We start from the raw sequence: 23,402 nt of genomic DNA, 5'->3' as shown, positions 1-23,402 counted from the left end.
AGAACAAGGAAAGAGCCAGAACTGTGGAATCAGTTTGCACCCTACTTCATGTTCTGTGTGTCCCTTTCCTCTTGCATGCATGCAGCCTTGTGTTGGGATTGTGCCTCAGCATCTGTGGACTAGCAGGGTCTGGCAAGGGTGGCATGCTTGATTTTTGGCTGCTGTTCTCAGTAGTTTTTGTCTTTGGTGAACACATTCCTGGCTGCTCTGGGCTTTGGGCAAGGGGGAATTTGGTTGCCTCAACAAAGCAGCAGGGTCTGGCAGTGGGGGCTGTGATGGAGGCAATGCATAGCAGAGCACAGATGCCCTCCTTCTGCATCTGTGCCTCCCTGTCCTTTTGTCTGGTCCAAGGTATCATGCCTCTGCTGCTGACTCTCCCAAATGAGATCATCCCAGGGATGACAGTGGAGGAAATCAGTCCTCCACCCTACGAGCACTATTCTGATGAGCCGTTGAGGAAGTGGGACCTGCAGTCAAGGTGTCACATCTCGTCCCCTCGTAGGTGATGGGAGAGCAAGTCTGTCAGATACTTCCCACCTACAGCGGGGCATGAGGGCCTGCCTCCCAGCAATGTGCCAGACCCGTGGCAGAAGAGGAAATTAAGATATTGTCTGGAGTCCAGGAGGAATTCCTGCCTCAGCTTGTTCCTGCCAGTCCTCTGCCGACCTTCCCTCGGTGTGGAAAGCCCAGCAGGAAGCTGACTCACTGTCTGCTGCTGCCGTGGCTGGGTGCGGGGCCCTGCTGCCTGCAAATCCATGAAAGGTTGCTCCTTTCATGGATGCAGGGATAGCTCACAGCTCAGACCCACCAACACCCGCCTGCCCTGGCTGTCGTCTCCCAGAGCCCAGCACTTGGCTGACAAGCAGACAATAGCCATGGCATCCTGGTTCTTGTGCTGTCTGCAGCTGGGCCGAGAAGAGGGTTGGGAGCTTGTCGGGTTGCTGACATTGCTGCCAAACACAGTCAGCACTAGCGTGCCAGTTTTGGGGAAGGAGGCAGCCCCGAGGATGGGGGGAGGAGTGGGGGGTTGATAGGCTGGAGAGAGGTCCCAGGCTTTTCCTGCACAGTGGGGCTCATGTGATAGCAAGTCAGCAATCACCTGATTATCAAAGCTCTGTGAAGAAGCAGGTGGTCACAGCCACCTCTTCCCAGACACAGCTAGGAAACAGTTCAGATAGTGCAGTTTCCAAGTGGGCTGCACAAATACAGGACTAGTGCTTTAATCCTGTAACAGAGAGGAAGAACACAGGTGTAAGTTTCTTGCCAAGATTCTTGCCACCTTTTCAACTAGGCTGATAAAGGGCTTACAGCATCAGTGTCCCCCTTACAGCATCAGGCTTACAGCATCCCCGTCACTGATGCTCCATTTGGGGAAATACAATGTTTATTGATTGAAGAGTTGGAAAGTTACTTTGTTCTATGGACTAGGTTAAGGACTTCCCTCTTGGAAAATGTCACTCAACAATAGTGTTAATGCTAAAAAACTTGCCCTTTTGAAAAGTTGTATCCATCCCTTCTACCCAGGATGACAGGAACCATGGCCAAAGTTTCTCCAGCAAAGTCTTTTGGTGGAGATGCCTGCTGGCAGAGACTTGGTGGCCAGAAGGCAGATAGAGGAGAAAGAAGTGTGCTCCTCAACTTTTTGGTTGTGAGAAGCTCCACGGCTCCCTGGTGACCAGCCAGAACTGAGAAGCTTAACAGCTAAAATTGTCTGCAGAAACAACATCAGTGGGAATCCCCTCTCCTCCCGTGAGAAGAAAGCTGGCTGTGGCAGAAACAGCCTGGCAAAAAATGTGTGGCTGTAAGGAGGACTGTCAAGGACACTGTGAGTAGATCTAATCCCCTTCTCTGACACAGTGATTGGCCTTGTGGATAGATGTATTAGATGTGCGATAAGAACTACAGTTAGGCTTCTGGTGCCGTCTTGCATGATGTTTTCGTAAGACAGGGTAAGTGGTGTAGATTAAACTAATCCAGAGCAAGTACAAAAGAACCTGGATAGTCAAGCTTAGGATACCTCTCAATAACTTGGTATCAAAATGGAAGGACACATTGACAGTGACTCACATATCAGGAAACTACCGAAAGGCCCAGTGAAGGTGGAAGAGTGGTGGTCATCACAGGTGGCCTCAGTGTGACTCTGTCCAGTGATAGATGCCAAACAAGAATACTGCCATCTACCCCGGAACTCTCTCTGTGTTTTAAGTAGTAAAAAACCTTTCCATTATTGACCAAAATAATAACAATAACAATAATAATAATAATAAAAATGAAAAACACTTCTCTCACACGCCTCCATTAGATTTCCTTTCTTTCAGAATAAAGAAATATTTTCCAATAGAAAGAAACACCTTCACAGAAAACTTGTGAACTATGATCTGGCCGCGCTTCGATCTGCAGTCAAGTTCTATCTTTGAACTATGATCTGGAGAAACTTTGCCCGGAGTATTGCTCTTTGCCACCTGTTCCAGATCTCTGAGACATCATTTCGAAGCTCTATCAGGATTCCTGTTAACGGTCTCTCTCACTGCATCATGCTGTGATGGTCTGCTGAAGGAACCCCGAACCCGAGATATTTGCTATTCTGGATGACATCAATTGCCCTCACAAAGGTCCGCACTTGGCTCTTGTGGCCGTGTACAGCAGTAGTCCCCCGTCCCCGCCGCGTGTCTGTGGGTGGCACCGGCCGCTTGGGCCTCCCCCAACCCTTCTCAGCACCCTCCTCTCGAGATGCGCTCGTCTTCCTAGCCAGTCTCATCCGGCTCCCAAACGCTCCGGCACCGGCACGGCCCCGCCGCTGCCGCAGGAGCCGCACTCCCCGCGCCCCGGTGCGGGCGGAGCGGGGCGGAGCGGGCGGCCCGGCCGCTCCCCGCTGTCCGCGGCCGGCGAGGCGGAGCCAGCGCGGCGTGGGGCCGGCAGCCGTGCCCGCCCGGCCGCGGCGATGCGGCGCTGAGAGCCGGCGGCAACGCTTCCGCGGGCGATGGACGCCTCTCTGCGTCAGGTGGGCAGCGGCGGGACGGGCACGGCAGCGGGGCTCGCCCCTGCTCGGGGCCGGGAGAGGCGGGGGCCGGCAGGATTTGGTCTCGGGCCGAGACGGGCATCGGGGTGCCGTGCCCTGGGCAAGGAGCGCCCCCGGGGCTGTGGGACGCTGCGCTCCCCGCCGGCCGAGCCGCGGCCCCGATGCCCCCTCGCCGAGGCGGTCCCGGTTGCACTTTCTCTGGAGCGATGGGATGCGGAGGGTTTTGTCCCCGAGCGCTCCCCAGCCCGGCGCGGCACCGCGCAGCCCGTGCGAGGGGTTGAAGGGGCTGCGGGAGCCGGAGCCTGACCGATGTGCGGCCGGCAATGCCGACCGGGGGCTGCTTGCGGGAGGAGAGGGTTTGTCGCATGATAGTCATGGCTGCCCAGAACCGGCTCCTTAATCCTCTGGAACGACTTCAGGGTCCGGAGCCTGCTCCTGCCGGCGTGTGCGTGTCACAGAGCGGCTGGCCTCCGGGGCACCGGGCCGGTGAGCAGGCGGGCAGCGTGCGGCGGGAGTTCCCTGCCCTGCGGTGCCGCTGCCCAGTCACCGTCACGCCGGCGGGCAGAGCGGCTACCGGGGCCCGGCTGGAACCTGTTAGCTGCGGGCTCTGCTCCCGCCTGCCCTCGGTGCCCTCCCGGAGTGAGCACACAGCCGTGCGGGCACTGCGCTGCCGCGGGGAACGAGTGACTGAGTGCGCGGTACGGGCACAGCCCAGACGCCCCGAAATTCTCTGTGCCGTTTTTCTTGCCTGAAAACACAGGTTTCCAGCCCAGCCCGGTGATGCCTTTGGTTGTGAGGGGCAGGTGGGTGCAAGGCAAGGGCAGCGCTTTCTGGACCCGTAGTTGAATGTGGCTGCCCGTGGCACTGGCAGTGGGCACGGCGGGCACTGTGGGGTGACGGGGCCTTCTCGAGGTCTGCGGCCGAGGTCTGAAAGCCTCCTGTTTGGACACATCTGCCCCCTCCAGCCCCCAGATGGTTTCCAGGCCATTAACCCCGGTGTCCGGCCTTGCGAGTCACGGGGGCGGAGGGGGAGCTAGCAGCGCTCCGGAGCAGCCCGTGGTCGCTAGGCTGGAGCAGCTGATGGGCTCGGGCCTGCCCCCTCCCCGATGAAACACTTTCTTTATCAGAACAGATGTTTTCCCGGATCTGGCCCCAGAGAGGAAGGAGTGGCTGCCCCCGGGCTGTGCGGCTGGGGCTGCCGGGCTGCAGGCGGCAGCGCATCGCCCAGCATCCTTCAGCCATTAACTGATTAACCTGCTGCTCCTGGATGTCTGGGCCGTCTGTATCTAATCAGATGAAGGCCATAGTTTCCCAAAGGGCCATTTCACCAGAGCCTTTATGCCCACCTCTCTGTCAGGAGGAACCTCCTGGCCTCTTGTAACAGGAGTAGCCACTGAGGAGCCTTGAAGGAACTGATGGGAAAGGGAGGCTGGAAAGGGGATACCCAGAGGTGCACATCTCAGCAAGTAGCACCCATCAGAGAACTGCCTGCTTTGTCCAGCTTCGCCTGTCCAGGCATGATTCTGCCATTATCTGAAGAAACAGAGATTTCCAGAGAAGGGGTGATGGGCAGTCCTGTCATACATCTCTTGTAAATCGCAGACTTAAATCCTGGTGAATCAAGGTAGGCAAGGCTGGAGAACTGGAGTGAACGTGTGCAGGAAAGCATCAGACTTTGCTTTGCAGGAAAGGCAGTGGGGGGTGAGAGAGAGGGAATGTGGCTTCCCCAGAGCCGGAATGTTTGGCATTTGCTGCACCCCAGCCACTCTTCCTCCTTCTCCATGGGGGGTTCTTGGTGGGAGGGAAAGCCTGAGTAGGAGTTGCTTCACTTCCTTCTGCAGCAGCAGAAAACGAGCTTGTCCCATGGGATGCATGTCATGTCTTACAGTGAATAGCTTAAACCCCTGTGCTGTTGGTCTGGCTTTAGCAGGCTCCCATACTGTGCTTGCAGCATTTAGGTTATCACACTCAGCTATGTGATCAGTATCTGGGGTTAGGTGGGGATGCCATGGGTCTTTATAGCTCCCTTATTTCCCCCTTTGGCATGCTGGAGACCAAAACGGCTTTGTGAAGGGTTCAACCTACTTGTCACCCTGGTTCTGCCAAGGGAGGAATAGTTTTGGCCAGTTGTGCCAGCTTGACACTGTGGAAAGGTTTCCCATGTGCTGTGCCCTCCTCTGCTGGCAGACCCCAGGGACAGCGAGCTGCTGGGCTGTGTGCTGCTGCTGCTCTTCTCCTGCAGTGTCCCAAGTGGGCCAAATTAGAAAAGCTTCATCCTTAGCGAGTGGTAGAGCACAGAGATGTGTCTGTGCCCCTGCCATCGGAGGTCTGCTGTGCAGCATGGCTCAGAGATGTGACAAATGACGCCTTTGCTCCAGCCTGGTGTGAGTGGAGGAGCCGTGTGTGTGCTCCGCCATCTCCTTACTTGGTTGCTGCAGTGAGTCCTGTGCCCAGGCAGGGAGGAGGGGCCCTGGAGGCCAGGGCTGTGGCATGGTGACAGATGACGGTTTCCCTGTGTGTCTGGAGTGTGGGCAGGATGTGGGGTTGACACAGAGGATGTGACTCGCTCTCCAATTCCCCCCTAAGGAGCAGGAATGTCATGGACCGGGTTAAAGGAGACACTTCTCCCATCCTATCCTGCACTCCAGTTGGAGTGACCAATTAGCCCAGTCCCATACTCAGTCTGCACTGAGGAGCAGCATGTAGTGGAGTCACAGATGCTGTTCGCCTTCTCATGTGCCACTGACCTAGAAGTGCTGGCATTTTAAGTGTTAAACAGTTTTCCTCATTGCTCTTGTGATGAAATTCAAAGCTTTTCATCTGTGTTGTAAAATAAATCCCCTGAAGTTCTTAAGCTTTCTGACATGGGGAGAGAAAGGCGGGGTAATGCTGTGTTCGTGTCCTGCATGTCTGTGGTGATTGGAATTGTCCTCTCTACAGCTGTCATGGTCTTCACTTACTGTTCCACATCCTTCCCTGGCTATAGCCCTTCTCTTCTTTGGGGCCTGGGACATCTGCTGTGGAGACCGGGAGAGGATCCATCTCTCTCAGGGATACACACAGATCAGGAAGGAGTCAAGGCTGTGAAGGAGTACTAAGGCCACTGGAGTTGCCACTGTGCATGCACCTGAGCTGCTTTCTTGGCCCCAAACTGAGGTGAGGAGCAAGTACCTCTTCCAGGTTTCTTTTGCTCTGGCAGCTTTGCCCTGACTGCTGACTACCTGATGCAAGTGGAAAGTGCCTGACTTCTACACAAAGCCGTCAGGGAGTCTACAGGGCATGGCCCTTTACTGGCCACAAGACGCTCAACAGAATTTGCTGTGCTTTGGGCATCTAATGGCTTCTTGTTCCCAGTGTAAAGTCGTGTGTGTAAACATCTGCAGGCAGAGAACATGAGTAAGGAGAACAACTGAAAGGACTTGAGCTCATGAGTGAGGAGGACAACTGAATCACACTGTGAATGCCCCTTTGCAGTGTGGAGCCTGACTGATTCATGGGTGCAGCAGGTAGAGGCACAGTACTGATTTTTGGTTGCACATGCAATTCTCACCAGTTTTGGGCTCTCTGTTGAAACTGCTTGGATGCATAATTCAGAAACCTGTGTCCCCAGGGAGCGCAGGTTATGCTGGGTAGGAAGGGTTTGTCCATGGCTGGATTAGGTTTCTCAATAGCTTGGTTTGCCCTTCCCATACTCCCTGCAGTTGGGAGAAGGAGTTCCTGTGAGAGAGGAACATGGCCAGATGTCCAGAGGAATCTATTCAGAGACTCCTGTCTGAGATGAGGGAAATGGTTCAGCTGACATGGATGATGCTGACCATGAGTGATGTGCTGTCTTTACAGATAACAGTAAGCTGAATTCCCATGTGTTAGCCATTGTCTTAGGGAAATGCCATTTTGGAAAGAAAAGGTACGTAGAACATTATCATCTTTAGCAGTGAGGCTGCTCTTTGAAGGAGTATTCTGGCCAAGCCTCTCTCCTCCTCTCAGGAGCACATGCTTTGCCAGCTTCCCCTGACAACCTCCTCTCAGTCTACTGAGAATATTGTGACCTCTCAGAAAGAGGACCTGTAGGGATTAAGAAGAGACAGAGAAATGCTGACTGTTACATCCATCTTGTATATGTAATGCTCTCTGGGTCAATACCAAACAGAGCAATCCCTCTCTGTTTAATTAGCCCCTGCAGTGAAGTACCACTGTCCTTGAAGACCTCCATGCAGCTAGTGTAGCATGCATATTTCTACACACAGAATCCTCCATCCGAGCTGTGTCTCCGCTAAACCATTTAGAGTGATAAAGAGGCAGATCTAGGACAAAAGGGTTTGAGTGCCCTGTTTTGGAGCAGCAGTTGCAAGGAAGAAAGCTCTTGTGCCAAAGGTGACATGTAGAAGTGTCTGGCGGAAGAGAGGGAGTCCTGCTAGCTCCCTCCTTAGGGCATTCATCTGGAGCCAGGCTGCATGAGCTGCAACCTTGTCAGATCCCATCAGCAGCAAGAGGGTGGGCTGGCACAGGCTCTCAATGAGAGCCCCCACATGAAGGGAAGCAGGTTGCCGTGGGCCAAGCCTCGTTCAGCTGCCCCATTGTGACCTCCAAAATCACTTGTTCTGCTCTGGTTTCACTTCTTGCCACACGTACATTTAACATAATGATCACAAATGTTTTGCAATTTCTTTTTCCTGTTTTGCTTTAAGGAGAATATGCGAACTATCTAAATGTGATCATTAAGACTGAAACTTGTGAGAGTCTGGATTTCATGGTTATCTTTCAGTTACTCTAAACTCTGCAGTTCTGCCTCCTCATTTCTGTCTGAGATCACCCACAGTTCAGGAATGCTGTAGAGCCAAGTCTCAGGAAAAACACCTATTGAGGGCCTGTTCTGCATCACTTGACACAGTGTCCAGGGGACTGAGAGGTCCTATCATACAGGTGCAATAATTATCACAGCAACTGAACTGTTGGTGGGGCCTCTCATAGATCCAGTCATCAGTGTATTTGATGAGAAGGTGGAAATTAGGGTTAGGACAAGGAGGGTGTATTAGTGCTCTTTATTTCTTTTACTTGCATTGTGAGCCAATGATGAAGATTTAGCTGAATCACACTTTCTAGAAGGGCTTCTTATTTCTGTAGGATCCCCTGCTTTTTGCAGTTTCTTCAAGTGATTACACAACCTTGTTTTAAAATAAATCCTGCTTCATTTCTAAAGTATCTGGCAGATCCATCCATTTTCGGGTCCTACTTTTCTTCTGTTTCCTGAGTCGCTTTGTCCTAAATAAGTTCTCTGTCTGCAAAACATTATTTTCTGGCACCAGGTTGCCTCTGGGTTGCTGGCAAAGGTGAACCAGCAGGTAGCAGAGAGGGGTCTCTGTGCTACTGTCTGCCGTGTCCTCTCAGAAGGGTTGAGTCAGCTGAGGATGCAGGGACAGAGATGAGGTTTGCAGCCCATGCTGGGCCACATGCTGCTCTAATCCCCCCACTATCACTGTCTGGGCTAGATAGGTCAGCTCTGGCAAATCTACATAATGACATTAACATCTTCACAAATACTTTTGCACTACAAGGGATCTTTCCAAATAGCAAAAATGACTGAGCCTTTTATGTTGTCTCTGGAAGGCTTCTTTCTCACACCTCAAAGCATAAGTAAGCAGTAAACTTCCTTACTCCTGTTTATACATCCCAGACATGCATCAGTTCTTTTTGCAACCAAATGTCCTGGGAGTTTCTGCTCAGCAATTTGCAGTCCTCTTTGGGTCTGTGACTTTCCAGAAGACATTCCTCTGTTTGAAGTACTCCTTGCATTCCTTCTCTCCTGACGATGACCTTTCAGTTTGCCTGTACTTTAATCCTGTTTTGTTCTAACAGGGGGCTGTGGAATCCACAATGCTCTGATGGTCACATCCTTGTGGGTACTTACTTATCTACCAGATGTTGGCATCTGCTCGTACTGTCAGTACTACTTTAGATTTTAGGTCCTTGATGAGAATACAAAATAGTACTGACCCTGTCACTGCAGACATTTGTTGGAAACTCCCTCAAGTAATAGTGATTTCCCCCATTCATAACAACAGTTTTGAGATCCCTTTGCTGCTGTTTGCTCCTCAAGAGCTGACTTTTACTGAAATACTGTGTTCTATGTGGGCAAGGTCATGAGAGTCAATCACAGTCCTATTTATCTCATATGCTTGGATGCTAAGGAAGAAGCCTTTTTGACCAGACTTCTTTCTACATGTGAACTGGCACTGGACAACTGTTAAAGCCAGACTATCCTTCAGATGAAACAGCTGAGAGCAAAACCTCTGTATTTTCCCTGGGGTTTTCAGACTAAGCAACCCATGGTTACTAGAGATAATCCTGATTTCACTCCCATTTAGACTCTGACTCTTTCAATCTCCTGGAATTTCCTCAGCATTATCTGACTTATTAAAAAATTACTATCAGCTGTTGAGAAACTTTATTGGACAGATCTCTGGGAACTCTTAGAACTGTTGATTTTTAAAATGTTTTATGTCCTTTCCATTTACTGAAAGCACTTCAGCATCACAATGTGATGCAAGATGGGTGCTTTCCAGGGATGTTTGTTAAAAACTTCCATGTATCTCCATTATCACAGCACCAAGCCTGCCAGAGTTCAGGAAGTATTTGGACAATACTCTTGAGCACATGGTGTGACTCTTGGGGATGGTCCTGTGCAGGGCCAGAAGTTGGACTTGATGATCTTTGTGGGTCCCCTCCAACTCATCTTATCCTGTGGTTCTGTGATAACTCACAGTGCTGCCATCCACATCTAATAGTTGGATACTGCTATTAGCACATGCCTTTGTACCCAGTGATTTTAGAAAATAGTAAAACACAGACTCTTCTGTCTTTCCTGTCTCCCAGCTTCTTTTTTACATGGGTTGTTTGCCCCATTTTTCCTTACTTCCCTCTTATTTCAGATTGACTGACAGTTCATCCCAGCTCACAGGCACTCCTCTTGCTTTCTGTATGGTATTTGAAGGAAGGACACAGAGGACGAGCAAACACCAGGAAAATGTCTCACATGAAGAGTTTAAAAAATGTGAGATTACTTTATTAGTGAAATGACAAATAGGGGGAGACATGGCAAAAGAGCAGAAAATAATGGATGAGACAGAGAAGGTGGATTGAATTCTTCTGTGCCTCTACCTCTGACTGCAAGAAAAAGGAATTTTCTGCTTCACAGTGATGGGACTGGTTTAAAAGTGTATGTTGATGAGACTGGTTTAAAAGTGTACGTTTCTGTATAATGTGTGAGTATATGGTAGAACTCCACAAGGCAGGGAAATATTGAAATCAAGGATGTGGCAAGATGCAAGAAAGGTATCGGACATAATTCCAAATGGTGCATAATAAACATTGCAGAAGAAATACTGTTTCAGGGCTCTTGTCTGAGGTTTTTGCAAAACATGTGGCACTGTGGCTGCTCAGTGACAGACCACTGTGTCCTTGTGGCTTCCTGAGGCCCTGAGCTCTATTCTGTGGACCTCAAAGACTTCTCAACTGTCCATCAGCCCATCCTCACCCTTGAAGCCATTGGCTGAATTTGAGGGATGGAGGGAACTGAAGGAAGCCACCTCATGATATATTTGGTGGTAAGAGGGAGATTCTTCTTTGAGAAGCCCTGCCCAAGTTGAGAGCAGGACAGGAATACCTTTTACTTGCTCGGTTTGGAGCTGTAAGCTGGTCAGGGAACGTTTTGCTAGGGCCAGGCTGGGCTTTAGCACATGCCATGTAACCTCCTTTCTTTCAGGGCTGCAGAAGAGATGGAGGAAAGCCAGTGTTGCTGTGATGTGACAGGGAATACACATCTGTAGAGACACATGTGACTAATGTGCTTAGGGAACAACTCGTTTTAATTCAGTTCCTAATTAAAGTTTTAGGCAGGGAAGAGCTTGTAATGAAGGCATGGAAGTGGTGTTTACTTTTATGAACATAATGAAATTTCAGTTTGTATTTTCAAGACTGGTGAGAATTTCTCAGGTAGTTGCAAACTCTGTAGGACTCTTAGTTCAGCTGAGAAGGAGAGTGACTCCACTGCCCATAGTGGAATCGCAGGAGGCAGCTCATTTTAAACTGAGCTTGGAGAGAGCGTACAGTGAAGTCCATAAGGATTCACACCTGCCTCATTTCTGTGCACCTTTTGCTCATGGCAAAGGACAGCTCTGAAGTATGTGAAAAACAGCTGGGGGCTCATTCCCTCCAGTCCCATGACAAGGAGTTTGTGTGATTTCTGTAGTGTGTAGTTGTTTCTTTGAGAAGATTAAGAATTACCTCCATGGACCAGGCATTTCCTGGGAGATATTTGGAGATGTTCTGGAGAATGAGAAGAGAAGCTGTGCAGCAGCCAAACTGGGGGAGGAGACAGGAACAGAACAGATGGGAGGGGGAGGCAAAAGGGGAGTGGGAAGCAGTGCATATACATCAGTGACCAGAAGTGACAAACTGCTCTTAGATTATTTAAAATGCACAAACCTTTTCCTGATACTGCTATTCTGCAAAGCTGCTGGCAGACTGAGGGCTGTGTTCTTTAATTAGTGAGGAATGAGGCTGCTAATTGGCAGAACTAGAATGAGTCATGGGCTCAGCCTAGGCTGCAACTCTGGAGCACCAGGACCCGTGGCTGCAGTTCGTGTCCAGCTCTGAGCCCTGCTGGCTTGCAGGAGCTGCCTGAGCTCAGTGAGCTGCTGTGTGGTAGTTGTGGAACCAGACAGGTACACTCCAGTCCCTTATTGCTCTGCAGTGTGTCTCTCTCATGCCTTACAAGAAGTAGACTTTTGTTTCTGTTATCCCTACTGCTGCTGCAGGTATTGTCCCTCTTTCCCAGCTACTCCGTGTTGGCTGCTGCCAAGTGAACTGTTGCTTCTGTCTCTCTTACCTGTGACCTCCTGGGCTGCCCCTCCATTCCAGCAGCTGGTCCCGGTTTTGCTGATCAGATACAACCCATGGCTTTGTTTCAGCTTGCCATCAGAAAAACAGCAAAGTTGCATTCCTTACCATATGGGTCTAGGCTGCTAGGGACTCCCCCTCCCCACCAATCTTACATCCATTAGCTAAGGCTCTTTATGTTTGTCCTATCACTTATTCATGATCATCCAAATCAATCTCTTGAAAAGTGCATTTATTGAAACCTGATTCCAGCTTTGTCTGAATTGCGAGCGCCTTTCTAGCCCAGCCTCTGCCTCGTGGTTTACAGCCACAAAGCCCACTGAGGCCAGGAAAAGAGCTGGCTCAGCACTATGCTGCTAGGAGAGCCTTTTCTAAGCCTAGGAGCATATGGATCCATCGACAGGAGAAACACAAGGCTTGGGTGCCCAGTACCTACTGAACAGGCTCAGTGTGCTAGCAGGACAAAGAGAAGTTATGTATATAGTACTTGTAGTTGAAAACTTGTAGCACCCACAGAGGTTTTTGTTGCAGACTCTCAGTGCAGGGGTGTACATTTTTGAGACGTCCCTGCTCCTTACAAAATGCCTGATTTGGTATAATTACCTAAATCAAGGAAGGCACTTCAAGAGCCTCTCGTAGTATTGTGTTTGTAGGTAGATCTGGAGGCTTGAGACAGTCAAGTTCGGTCACAAAGAAAACATAAAAAACATCCTGTGCTTGAAAAAACAGACAGTTGTGTGCCCCTTTCACACACTGAAAAGCGTCTTCCGAGCAAAACCACTTTTCCTCTGTGCATAACCCCTGGAAAATTGATGCAGCCGTCCTGGTTTAGCCCCTCCTGGCAGTTGTGTAGGTTTGTGCACAAGGAGGAATGGGGTGTTTGAGTGCACTCAGAGAGAGGCAGCATTGCTGTGTCCCAAAGTTCAGCTGAGGCAGCTCGTTCTTGCTTGTGCCTGGGAAGAAGAAGTTTCCAGAAGACAGAGGACATCCTGGGAAATGTGAAGATTCAAGAGTAGTCCAGAACGTGCGAGTAAGGAGAAAAGAATAGGAAGACTTGTTTCTGAAGAGTGGTACAGTCAAGGAGAGCTTTCTCATGAGAGTCCCTGAATGTGTCTCCTGCTGGGCTGGGAGGCTCTGGAAAGGCCAACGCACCAGCAGGTGCAGAGGTTTGTGTCTTGTCCTCTGGAGCTTACCTTGCTGCCTTCAACTGCCTTAAACAGCTGGATGACTGACCAGGAGAGTGCAGCTGCTGGCTACACACTCCACTTCAATGTGTGGATGCCTTGCTGCTGCATAAGTGCTGCCTGTCTGCCTCTCTGCCCATTCCCTGGGTACAGAACATGAGATCTGCCTTATTCTTTCCCTGCTGACACACCATACTGCATCTCCTGAACTGAGATACAGGAGTGTGAATGCAAGGGGAAACTTCCAGTTTCAGACACTGTAAAAAAAACCCCGCATAGAAGGCCAAAGAAATCTGTGCCTTCAATTGATTTTTTGATATCATGAATAGCAGGAAATGTTATTTAATTCTGAGTCTAGGATCCCAAAGTACCACTTGTTGTTTGAAGTGAGAAATGACATCTTAGAGTTTACTGTGCACACTGGAAGGCATGATAGTGTGACCGTGGGTCAGTACGGATGAAATGCTGTTCTCTGTAGACAAGCAACTTTATTTTCTAAATTACTGCCCCATGGTACAGGATCACTTTTCAGGATTGTGCTTTGCTGTGCACTTTGTGGCAAGGCAAGTTCATGGACAGATTGTTACTGAGCCCATAGGAATGAGGATGTTGGTCTCAGAGTTTGTTTAACATCTGAGTGACCTGCCCTTGATATAGGAACTGGTACATTACTATTTTATTCTTCCTTTCAGTTCCTGCTGTTGTTCCCTTTAAAACCAAAGCAATAGACCAGCCTAATAAACTCCTAGAAAAATAAGAGTTGGGAGGGGATGAACTCATTATATAAGGGGCTTGAGTTAACTGTATGATCAGTATTCTGCCAGCTTTATTTGATGGAAAGTGTTTACAGAAATCATCACTGCTGTTCCTCCTTTGTCTTTTACGGTGTTCTCTTCAAATTGGTGATTGCTTGTTGCTTCATTTTGTTAAACTGTTCTGTCTGTGGGCGAGGGTGGATCTTTTATATCCCACAATGAAAGGTGAAGGGTTTTTACTGTGGTCCTAGAAGACCATGGTTTTCCCATCATCCATGGTGCCTGTGAGAGCTGGGGTCCCTCAGAACTGGCACATTGCTGCTGGACAGTGCTCAGGCCTACTGACCTTGCTTCTCCTGTGGAAGTTCACCCTTGCTGCCTGGCAGTTTTTGGAAGGTTTCTGCTCAATTTAATCCTTTCAGCTGATCAATGAGATGTGTGGCAATGGGAGAGAGGGGAGTAAAGTGAGAGCAGTCTCTTTGGTGTCACCATCTGCTCCTGTATTTATTCAAGGCTCTTTGGGGAATTTCATGTTTAGAAAAAAGGGCTGGTGGAAGGAGATGCACTAAAACAAACTCTGCCTTTCAGGAAATGGGGCTATGGCTATGCTGGGCAGAAGTTACAATAATTATTTGCTCTGTGGTTCCTTTTCTGACTGTCTCAGCACAATATTCCTTTTGGAAACAGCATAACTGGGTGCAGTTATTCTGCTGTGCAGAGGCAATTGCTGTTGTACAAACAGCTACAAAATCAGAGTAAACTGAAGTAAGTCATTCTGGGCAGCTGAAATACCACAGTGTCTGGGAGTTTCAGCATGTTGACTTCTATTCCTTAGCAGCACACCGAAGGACCTGCCATAAGTTTGTGTGGTGTTGTACAAAAGAAATGTGTCTCCTTGGAGGAGTATTTGTTTAATACTTTTGCACATGGACTTCTGCTGGGAAAGAGGTCTGAATCAGTCTGGACTTTTAGATAATTTCTGTGTGTTGAAGATAGCTGAGTGATCTCATTGCCTATCTCCCCTCTTTTCCCTTCTGAGTGGTACCTATTAAATAACAGTATTCATGCCCATGGACTGTCTCTTCTGTGTCAGATTATCAACTGCCTGTAGCTCCAAGTAAATTTCTGAGCTCAGGGAGTGGAAAGTCCATGTAACCTGGACCCCCCCTGGTCTTCAGGGACAGACTGTGTAGGGTGCTGTGATCGCGGCACACTCCCATATGCAGGGTGTGTTTGCCATGGCATTGGGGCACAGTGTGCATGGCAGGGTGCAGACTTGTCTTCTGATTAAACTGCATTTGCCTCAGGCTCTCATTTCTGCCATCCTGGGTTACTGGTGTCTGAAGGCATTGAAATGCACTGTTGGGGAAATTTACACTAAGTGTCTTATAGAAGGCTTTCTTTCATCCCACTGTTTGGAGACATAGCCTTCCTGTTTTCTGACTCTTTGCCTTCTGCCATGGTGGTGGTAGGAGTCTGGTGAAAGTACCAAAAAAATCTTTAAACACATGTTGCTGTTCATATGTTTATGCACTATAGTCAGAATGTAATTTGGGAGATTAATGATTTCTCAACAATAATGTCCTGCCCAGATGCCTCAGGACACTTTATTTCAAACATCCAGAGTTTCGGAAAACCTAAGAGGATGTAACAAATCCTCTGTATAGTTCCTCAAAATGTGCGTGTGAGGTATTGTTCATAACAGCTCTCTGGGATCTCAAATGTGTAACATAAGATTCCATTTTTTTCTATTGCTGCTGTTCACTGGCCATGAGGATGATCTTTGCAGACCATCCCTGGGTTTAGGTGCTGATCATATGCAATGGTGCTTTTCATTGACTTGGTGAGGGGAGATTAATCTGCTTGATGTGGAAACTCTAGACCAGAACACAGCAGTAAAGCTAGAATTATGTACACCTTTTTAATGTCATTAAACACAGGTTTTTTATTGGGAGGGCTGGAGGTTGGCCTATATGTATCTCCTACAGTAAGGAAAATCCGGGGTACTAAAGTGTTGAGAGTGACTTAAGTAGTTTAAAAAAAAACCCCCTAAACTAAAAACAAATCATTAAAAATAGAATTAGTGTTTCACATTTTGTATAATGTAATATAGATACACTATTCAATTTCTTCAAACATATTAAGCCTACAAGCAAAGAGCTAATGGTGCTGATGGGATTAAGAGGGTAGGAAGGGCTTAAAGCTCATGATCAATAATTTAGGGGCATAAAAAATTAGGAAGAAACTCAGTCTGTGAATCAATGAAAGGCAGAATGGCTCTAATGTTACTCAACAGTTGAGCACTTTGAATTTTTCTCAATATTTATCTAAGCAGAGTTTATGTGATTTCTATGGAAAGACATGGAAGTGATTAGTCTGCAATAACTGAAATGCAGTGTGGCTTCATGCCTAGCTCTGTAATTGCAGGTCATGCTTGTCCTGATCTTCCTTCATGCTCCTGCTCTTTCCCTTGTACCAGGTCTCACAGGCAGACAGGACAGAAGAGGCCAGTCCAGCAAACTTGTTTTCCCTGCTATTTTGGTAGGCAAGCTATGAAATGTACCTGTCCTGCAGATCCCTGCATGTGTGTTACCAGAAATCTGGGTTTGTGCTCAGACTTGTCTTGAGAGACATGGAGCAGTTTAAGATGTTGTAATGTATGTGAAACATCATATATATATAAACATATATAAACATCAGTGCATACATACGTCAGGACGATCATGTATACATCAGTGTATATATACATCAGAGAAACACTCAGGTCATGTCATTTACCAAAGGAAACTTTGCCAGAGTTTGCAAACAAAGCTCTGTGAAATCCTCTTAGCTGTTTGCTGGTGATTTCTGGAAGCATTTTTACTTACAGTGAGTGATGCGTGGGTGTATGACATTGTAAACATGCTTTATTTATATTTTCTATTATTATTATTATAACAACATGACTTTTAATGACCAGCTATTCGAAGTTTAAAAACAATTTTACAGTCAGACCAACTATTCTATGTGTTGGTATCTTTCCATTACACTTTCTAGAAAAATTGGTGTTTCCTTACTTCAGTTTCCACATGAAGCTTGTTAAAACTGCTTTTTCTTCTGCTCACGTTACATTAAGAAAAAACAAATTGAGTTTCTCTGAAAATGTAACTAGGACTTACCTAAATATTTTAAGCAGCTGTAGCTTGGAAGTAGCCTCTGAATCCTGCAGCTTCTCCCAGCTTTCCTTGGGTGTTTGCACCCTGTGTACAGATCTCACAGGCTCTGGTTCTTTCTAATGGGATGTCTTCTGGTTTTTGCAGGGTGCCAGGGTATGGCTGCGGGAGCAGGACCAGCTGCAGCCATGCACCGTTGGCTTGTGTGCCAGTGGAAATGTTCTCTTCACCTCAGATTATGGCATGGTAAGTGAAGTATGCATGAGGCTGTAGCCTGTGCCAAGCTGTAAGATGGACTTCTTGGTCTTGCCTGACCATCATGTTGAAATTTATCAGTGGAAATGCTGCAATTCTCTCTGCAGAGTGACCTGGCTCTGTTACAAACTATGCCAAAGATCTAACAAATGTTAAAAAGAAAGGTTTGTTCTTCTTGTTCTCTTCATTTCTTTGCCTACCTCCGTTTTCTTGGTTTCCCTTATGCCATCTTTGAAGGGGTTGCATTAACAGCCTAGCAAAATCATTATATCGGCTAAATGCTCCTGGAAGGAGGCAGCTCCACCAAACCAGCAGCCCTTCCTGCCAAGATGTGCAAGCTGTGCCGCTCTAAGGGTGCTTGTGTTTACCACCAGCCACTTCAGCAGCTTTTGCTGTCAGCCCTTTGGGCCAAGGGCATGTGGCAATGGGTTCCCTGTGCCGGTCAGTGTGTAAAGGCAGCAGAGATGCACAGGACAGCTCAACAAGGCAGCCAAACTCCCCTGAGAGCAGAGCTCTCCGACAGTGATGAGAACAAGCTGCTTTCCTGCCTGATTTCCAGCCCTGTGCTCCTCGTGGTTCCCTGGTGCATCTACTGCAGTACTCACGGAATAATATTGGTGGGAAGGGACCTCTGGGGATCATCCAAGTGCTCAGTGAGTCAGCTAGCCTGGCCAACCCTGGGAAAACTATTCACAGCCTTCACAGAGGTTCTTAGTGAGTCAGACTGCTGCCTGGGCTGGGAGGAGGATGGGGAAATGGGCAGGACTGTGCCCTGCAGCAGTGAGCAATTAGACCTGCTCAGCTGTTCTGGTGAATGGACCCTGCAGGTGGCTGCTTTGTTACAGAAAAATAGGCAGGTTTTCTTCAGCCTCTCACCTGGCAAACAAAGGAGGGCACAGGAGGAAAGGGGATTTAGGATTCTGGTTTGTGGAGTCAGTGATAGGACTCTGTTTTTCAGTCTTGCATTGAAAGGCCTAGATTTGAAGTCATCACTCTTTTATAAAGAGCCTGATTTGTTTCTCAGAGATGGAAATCCCCCTTGCAAACACAGATTTTTTATCTGGTTACTATAGTCTCTCAAACCCCTTCTTGAGGAGTTGACTTGTTTTGGGAGTGCTGGATATCACTAACACGTTTTAAGGGATCACGGGTAACGCAGCAGCCTCAAGAGTGACAAAAAATGGTGAGTACTTCTGTGACTTTCCCAATTCTGGCTCTTCTGACATGCTGCTGTGGCCTTGTAAAAGCTTTCAAAACCCACCTGGCACCTCTGAAAGGACACCAGAAATCCCACTTTAGAGCTATCTGTGTGGGTGCTCCCACCTCCAGCCTGTGTCCCGTATGCTGGAAAATATGCTCAGGATAATGCTGGGTGGCTTACAGGTGTAAAACATAAAGCTAGGTTTTTTTGGTTTTTTTCTTCCTTAAAACAAGAAACCACTAGGCTGGAGGAGCATGTGCTTTATGGTTATGCAGTAAAAGCACATGGTGATCACTGAAGGGCTTTCTTTATTCAGTGCCACCCACAAGAGCTATCCTGTGTGCTTCCCTCACCTGCCACGTTCATTGCTTCATACCTGTAAGGAGGGACTGGCAGTTCTACCCCAGGTGAAAACTCTGATAAATGTCTTCCCTTTGGGTTGGATGGGGCAGTTGATCCCTCTGATTTTTAGGTCCCCCAAATCTAGTGTCCTCATGTTTGCTGTAGCCCAGCATTCCTGCAGCCCTTGCAGCTCTGAAGTAAGAAGTCCAGTCATGCTTCAAAGCTTTTGTCATTTGTTCTCACTTCCTTAAAAACACCTCAAGCAGTAAATCCATCAGAAATTTTACTTCCTGGGAGGAAGGGAGGAGCTTTGCTTATGAAACACAAGATTGGAAACCACAGTCCAGACAAAACAGCTAAATGCTTTATGGATAAATATAACTTGGATGCCAGGTGGGAGCTTTGCTTATGTGATCAGGATGGCACTAATAGATGGAACTGAGTTTGAAAAGGAATAATTTCTCCCTTGCTGAGCCTGGTGAGCAGTACTAGCAAGCTTCATCTTGGTTTGTTTGCTGGCCAGATTTTGTTTTATTCCTGACCATTGCAGGGTCTTGGAGACAGTTGTGGTCATTTTACTCTCACCTTGTGATAAATCTGAGGCAAATATAGTGTGTTACTGGTGAGAAAGTAGAAATCTTTGGCTGTGAGATGCCCGTTAGACTGAAAGCTGATTATTTTCCTTCCCAAAAATAAAGATCCGCTTATTAATGCCTATAACTTCATGTTTTATATATTAGCTTGTTAAAAAATGGTATATTCTGGGGGCAACTTTGCAGAGAGATCAGTTTGTCTGAGTTCTTACTTGCTTCATGAAAAATCAGCTATCATATCCAGCTCAGTAATGCTGAAGATCAGTCTGGCATACCCTTCCTGGAACAAGATGATGGGGGAGGATCTTTGAAATTGCTCTCCTGGCAGATTGCTGGAGGTGTCCAGGAATGAGCAGTGGGGCAACAAAAGCTTCCTTACTGGGACTCTAAGAGTGGAGCATCATCCTGTTTGTGTCTCTAACTTCCAGCTCCTTGGAAAAAGTCACTGATAGTCTTGGAACATGTGTCTATGTCCAGGAGCATGGATGATCCTTGCAGCCTGCTGGTGATACAGAGACTGGAAAAACTACCCACTTCCCTGGAGGGGAGAGAACAAATTAAAAGTCAGCTTTTGTCCAGTGCCAGGGAAGACCTGAAAACTCTCCCACATGTCACAAGTACCTTCCAGAGGCACAGAACCATCACCTCCCAAACCCCAGTGTGGCTGGAGGGCCCAGCCTCTGTCTGAAGGAGGGTGAGCTGCCTAGGCATGCAGTGATGCGCATTGGATGAACTTCCACAGCCTCAGGGACAGACAGGTGACAGCTTGGCCTTGGCTGGGATGGCAATGTGGCATCACACTGCAGCTCCACGGGGTACATTTCACCTCTGCAGTGTTTCTGTCCCAAGGATACCAGAACCAATACTACAAATCCACCTTTGTTGCTGTCCTGCCAGAGCACCTGCTTAACTCCTTATGGACATTGGACCAGACTTTTTTTAGAGAGCGATGACTGAATAAAACCAACGAAGTGGCTCAAGACAGGTATACCATGTGATTATCTAAACCCTGCTAATTATTTACTCGTGTATTTAGGACCCCATTCCTCTTCAGGGTTCCATTTTCTCCCACGTTGTCAACAGGAACAAGGGAACAAGCTCTGACCCATCACTTTTTGTGCATAGCAGCCTCTGGGCACAGGTGCTGCCAGCTGCTTGATATCTTTTAGCAGACTTGTCCACTCAGCTTTTTGTCTAAATGTTTTCTTAATGTTTCTCTTCTGGCCCAAATGGCTGCAAGTGCTGACAGTGCAGTAGCAAATGAGTAAGTACCAGGCAGATATAAGGAAAGATCATGTCACACTGTTTTTTACTTGTCCTTTTCCAAACTTTGTGTAAGTCAGTGGACAAGAGAGAGACAGGGTCATTTGCTGCCTCCTCGTTTGGAAGTGTGGTACTGATTTTATTCCTGACAGTCCTGTTCATGTCGTGCATCTGCAGCTTGTACTCTCTCCTGAATTTAGTTGTCCCATTCTCCCTTTCTCCCTCAGTTCTCCTGTGAAAGTGCCCGAGGACTCTGCTCTGAAGAAGGGAAAAAAAGTGGTTTTCTATTTTTAGGGTCATGCTTGCAGAGTGGGGGTCCTGCTGCTGGCAGTCAGACCTCTCTGACACTCTGGAGCAGAACTGATGTGGAAAGGCCTGAAGAGAGCCTTTTTGCTGGAGTGGGCTTTGTTTTACACTGATCATGAATGTGAACTGTGTGTTTTTGAAAGCCTCCTGGCTGGTGAAAGAGATGGACTGTGAAGGAGTCTGTCAGTGGAAGAGACTGAGTAGTCCTTACCACACAGGTGTGACTGGTCAGAAATGGGGCAAATGCACCTGAGGGACTGATCCAGCTTCTCCTCCCCAGCTCCCTCCCTCAACAGAGCTGCTTGTATGGTTGTGCATCATGGTGACCTTGTAAGGGATGTTGTGCTGGGTTATTGCTGCCCTGCACTGGCAGGGTGCAGGCTCAGAGCCCTGAAGGGGTGAGCACCTGCAGTGTCTGCAGCTGTGAGCGCCCTGCACGGCCCGGCAGGGGTGGCTGGCTGGAGGGGGCTGGGTGACCTCATTCTGTCTGCAGCCTGCAGCTGCGGGGATGGCCTCTCCCCAGCACTGACGGCAGCCTCAGCACTCCAAGAAGGTGGGCAGGAGAAACCAGTTAGATCAACCCTATAGATTATAGTTTGTTCTCTATGCAGCCTGTCGGTTTCTTGCTGGCACCCAGGAGGGCTGACAAGCAGGGATAGAAATGAGGTAGAGACCAGAGCCCTGGGAGAGGTGGAAAAGCACAAGATTCTTTGGAGGGGTTACTGTGGACCAGTTTCCTTCTCTAGGATGCCTATATGAAGTCTCCCATCTGTCTCTCTTTGGGTCTTACCATTTAGCACAGCTTTGGATGCTTGTTGGGAGATGGCACATGGCTGAATCCAAGAGTGGGAAGCAACTGAAATAACTTTTGTGAAATGCCAGCATCGTGCTTGAGGAGGAGGAAAGGAGGGCTGGGATGTGCCTGTGGTGGAGGAGAACAGTCACATAATCTCAGCTGTGTTGGAAGAGGGTGCAGGAGATGACCTGATAACTGAAGAGTGGGTTATTGTGGAGGAGAAAGTTCTATCAGGAAGAAGGATGCAAGCAATTGAGGCAAGATGAGTGCAACTGCACAGAGATGAGTACTTCCTAGAGCAGTGATAGAAGTTAATAGGTGTCACTGTACAAATATTTTGAAAGCTGTATCATACACATACATTTCATCACACAGAGAGAATGTCACTACTTTATTTGGCTTCTCATGTGCTTTGCTTTCCTTTGCTCTTGAGATGACAAACTCTTCCAGATGCTCTCTGGCTGCTTCTGTGGAGAGTGCAGGGCCAAACCTGGAATGTGAATTAGCTTTTCCTCTACTTCCCCGTGGTCACAGACATGATCTCACCTGTGTTTTTTGTGAAAGACTGTCCTTGGCCTCTTGGGGGCAGCTGCCATCATTATTCACAGTCATGAGTGCAGTAATACCTGTCTAGTCTAGCAGCTGGGGGCCGATGCTCTGCACCTGTTAAAGGGAATTTGAGTAACCTTGTGTTGATTTGTCCCCATCGGTAGTGAAAATGAGAGATTGACTGTGTAGCGAAAGAAGGGGGTATGCTGTATAGTTTCTGGCCAGAGGGAACAGGAATGGAAGTGTGATTATAAAGGTAGGGAGCAGATCTGTGTCTTATTCATTTCCTTTTCCAGTGCTGGAGTATAAAGGTGCACATTTCGGGTAGGAAATCAGACCATGTGCCCAGCTGTCATGAGCTTATTTGTCCTTCTCCCCATTCTTCCAGGTGTTCCAGTACCCCAAGGCCACCCTTTCCAGAGAAAAGGTCTTACCCATGCACCAGACCAGCGTTGATGGGGTGGAAGACATGTCCATGCTGGGAGATCTGCATGAAGCTGCCATCCTGCTTAACCTTCACCAGCGCTACCAACAGGGTAACATCTATGTAAGTGCTCATCCCTATTGGCTTCATGGTTTTTGTTTAGCTTCAGGGCTGCCATTTTGCATGTGAAGTACTGATGTTATCCTTGTCTCTTGAGGATAGGAATTGGAGGGGTTTTTTTGCCTTGCCAGCTCCATCATCCCTGTGAGATCCTACCCTTACCAGACGGCCCTCTTTGCCTCTATGGAGGAGCATCCAAAACATGAATGTTCACCTCTGAGCTTTGTGGTAATTATGCAGCTCTGTATCCTCCATGAACATCCATGTTTAATGAGCTGTCCTGCACATTCCCCAGGTTCCCCATTATGGCTGTTCCATGGTTTATAAGGCCAAGCAGACTGGGAAGTGCAGCATATGCAGGTTGTTGCTGAGTATCCCTCCTGATCCAGAAAGATGAAGATATGTCTAACAAAACTAGGAATGCAAAACTGTTGCCTAATTCTTCTGCTTTTACATGCAGTTGTGGCTTTTTTTATTTGACTGCTTTCACAGATGACTACTCATAGCATCTCCCGATTTCCTTCTCAGGAAGGAGACAAGTGTTA

The 23,402-nt window shown here is 48.1% G+C and overlaps 1 protein-coding gene across 1 annotated transcript in view; it reads left to right on the top strand.

The window, feature by feature from the left end:
• LOC136363562 (unconventional myosin-X-like) overlaps positions 1 to 23,402 on the top strand; it is a 121,093-nt gene that overhangs the window by 29,557 nt on the left and 68,134 nt on the right. Inside the window, exons 18-19 of the mRNA XM_066322904.1 lie at positions 17,156 to 17,254; positions 22,702 to 22,860. Coding sequence (XP_066179001.1) covers positions 17,156 to 17,254; positions 22,702 to 22,860 — 258 coding nt within the window. The remainder of the gene's footprint in view (positions 1 to 17,155; positions 17,255 to 22,701; positions 22,861 to 23,402) is intronic.

This window comes from Sylvia atricapilla, chromosome 7 (genome assembly GCF_009819655.1).
Source record: "Sylvia atricapilla isolate bSylAtr1 chromosome 7, bSylAtr1.pri, whole genome shotgun sequence".
Lineage (NCBI taxonomy): Eukaryota > Metazoa > Chordata > Aves > Passeriformes > Sylviidae > Sylvia > Sylvia atricapilla.
This window is presented reverse-complemented; position numbering and strand designations above follow the sequence as displayed.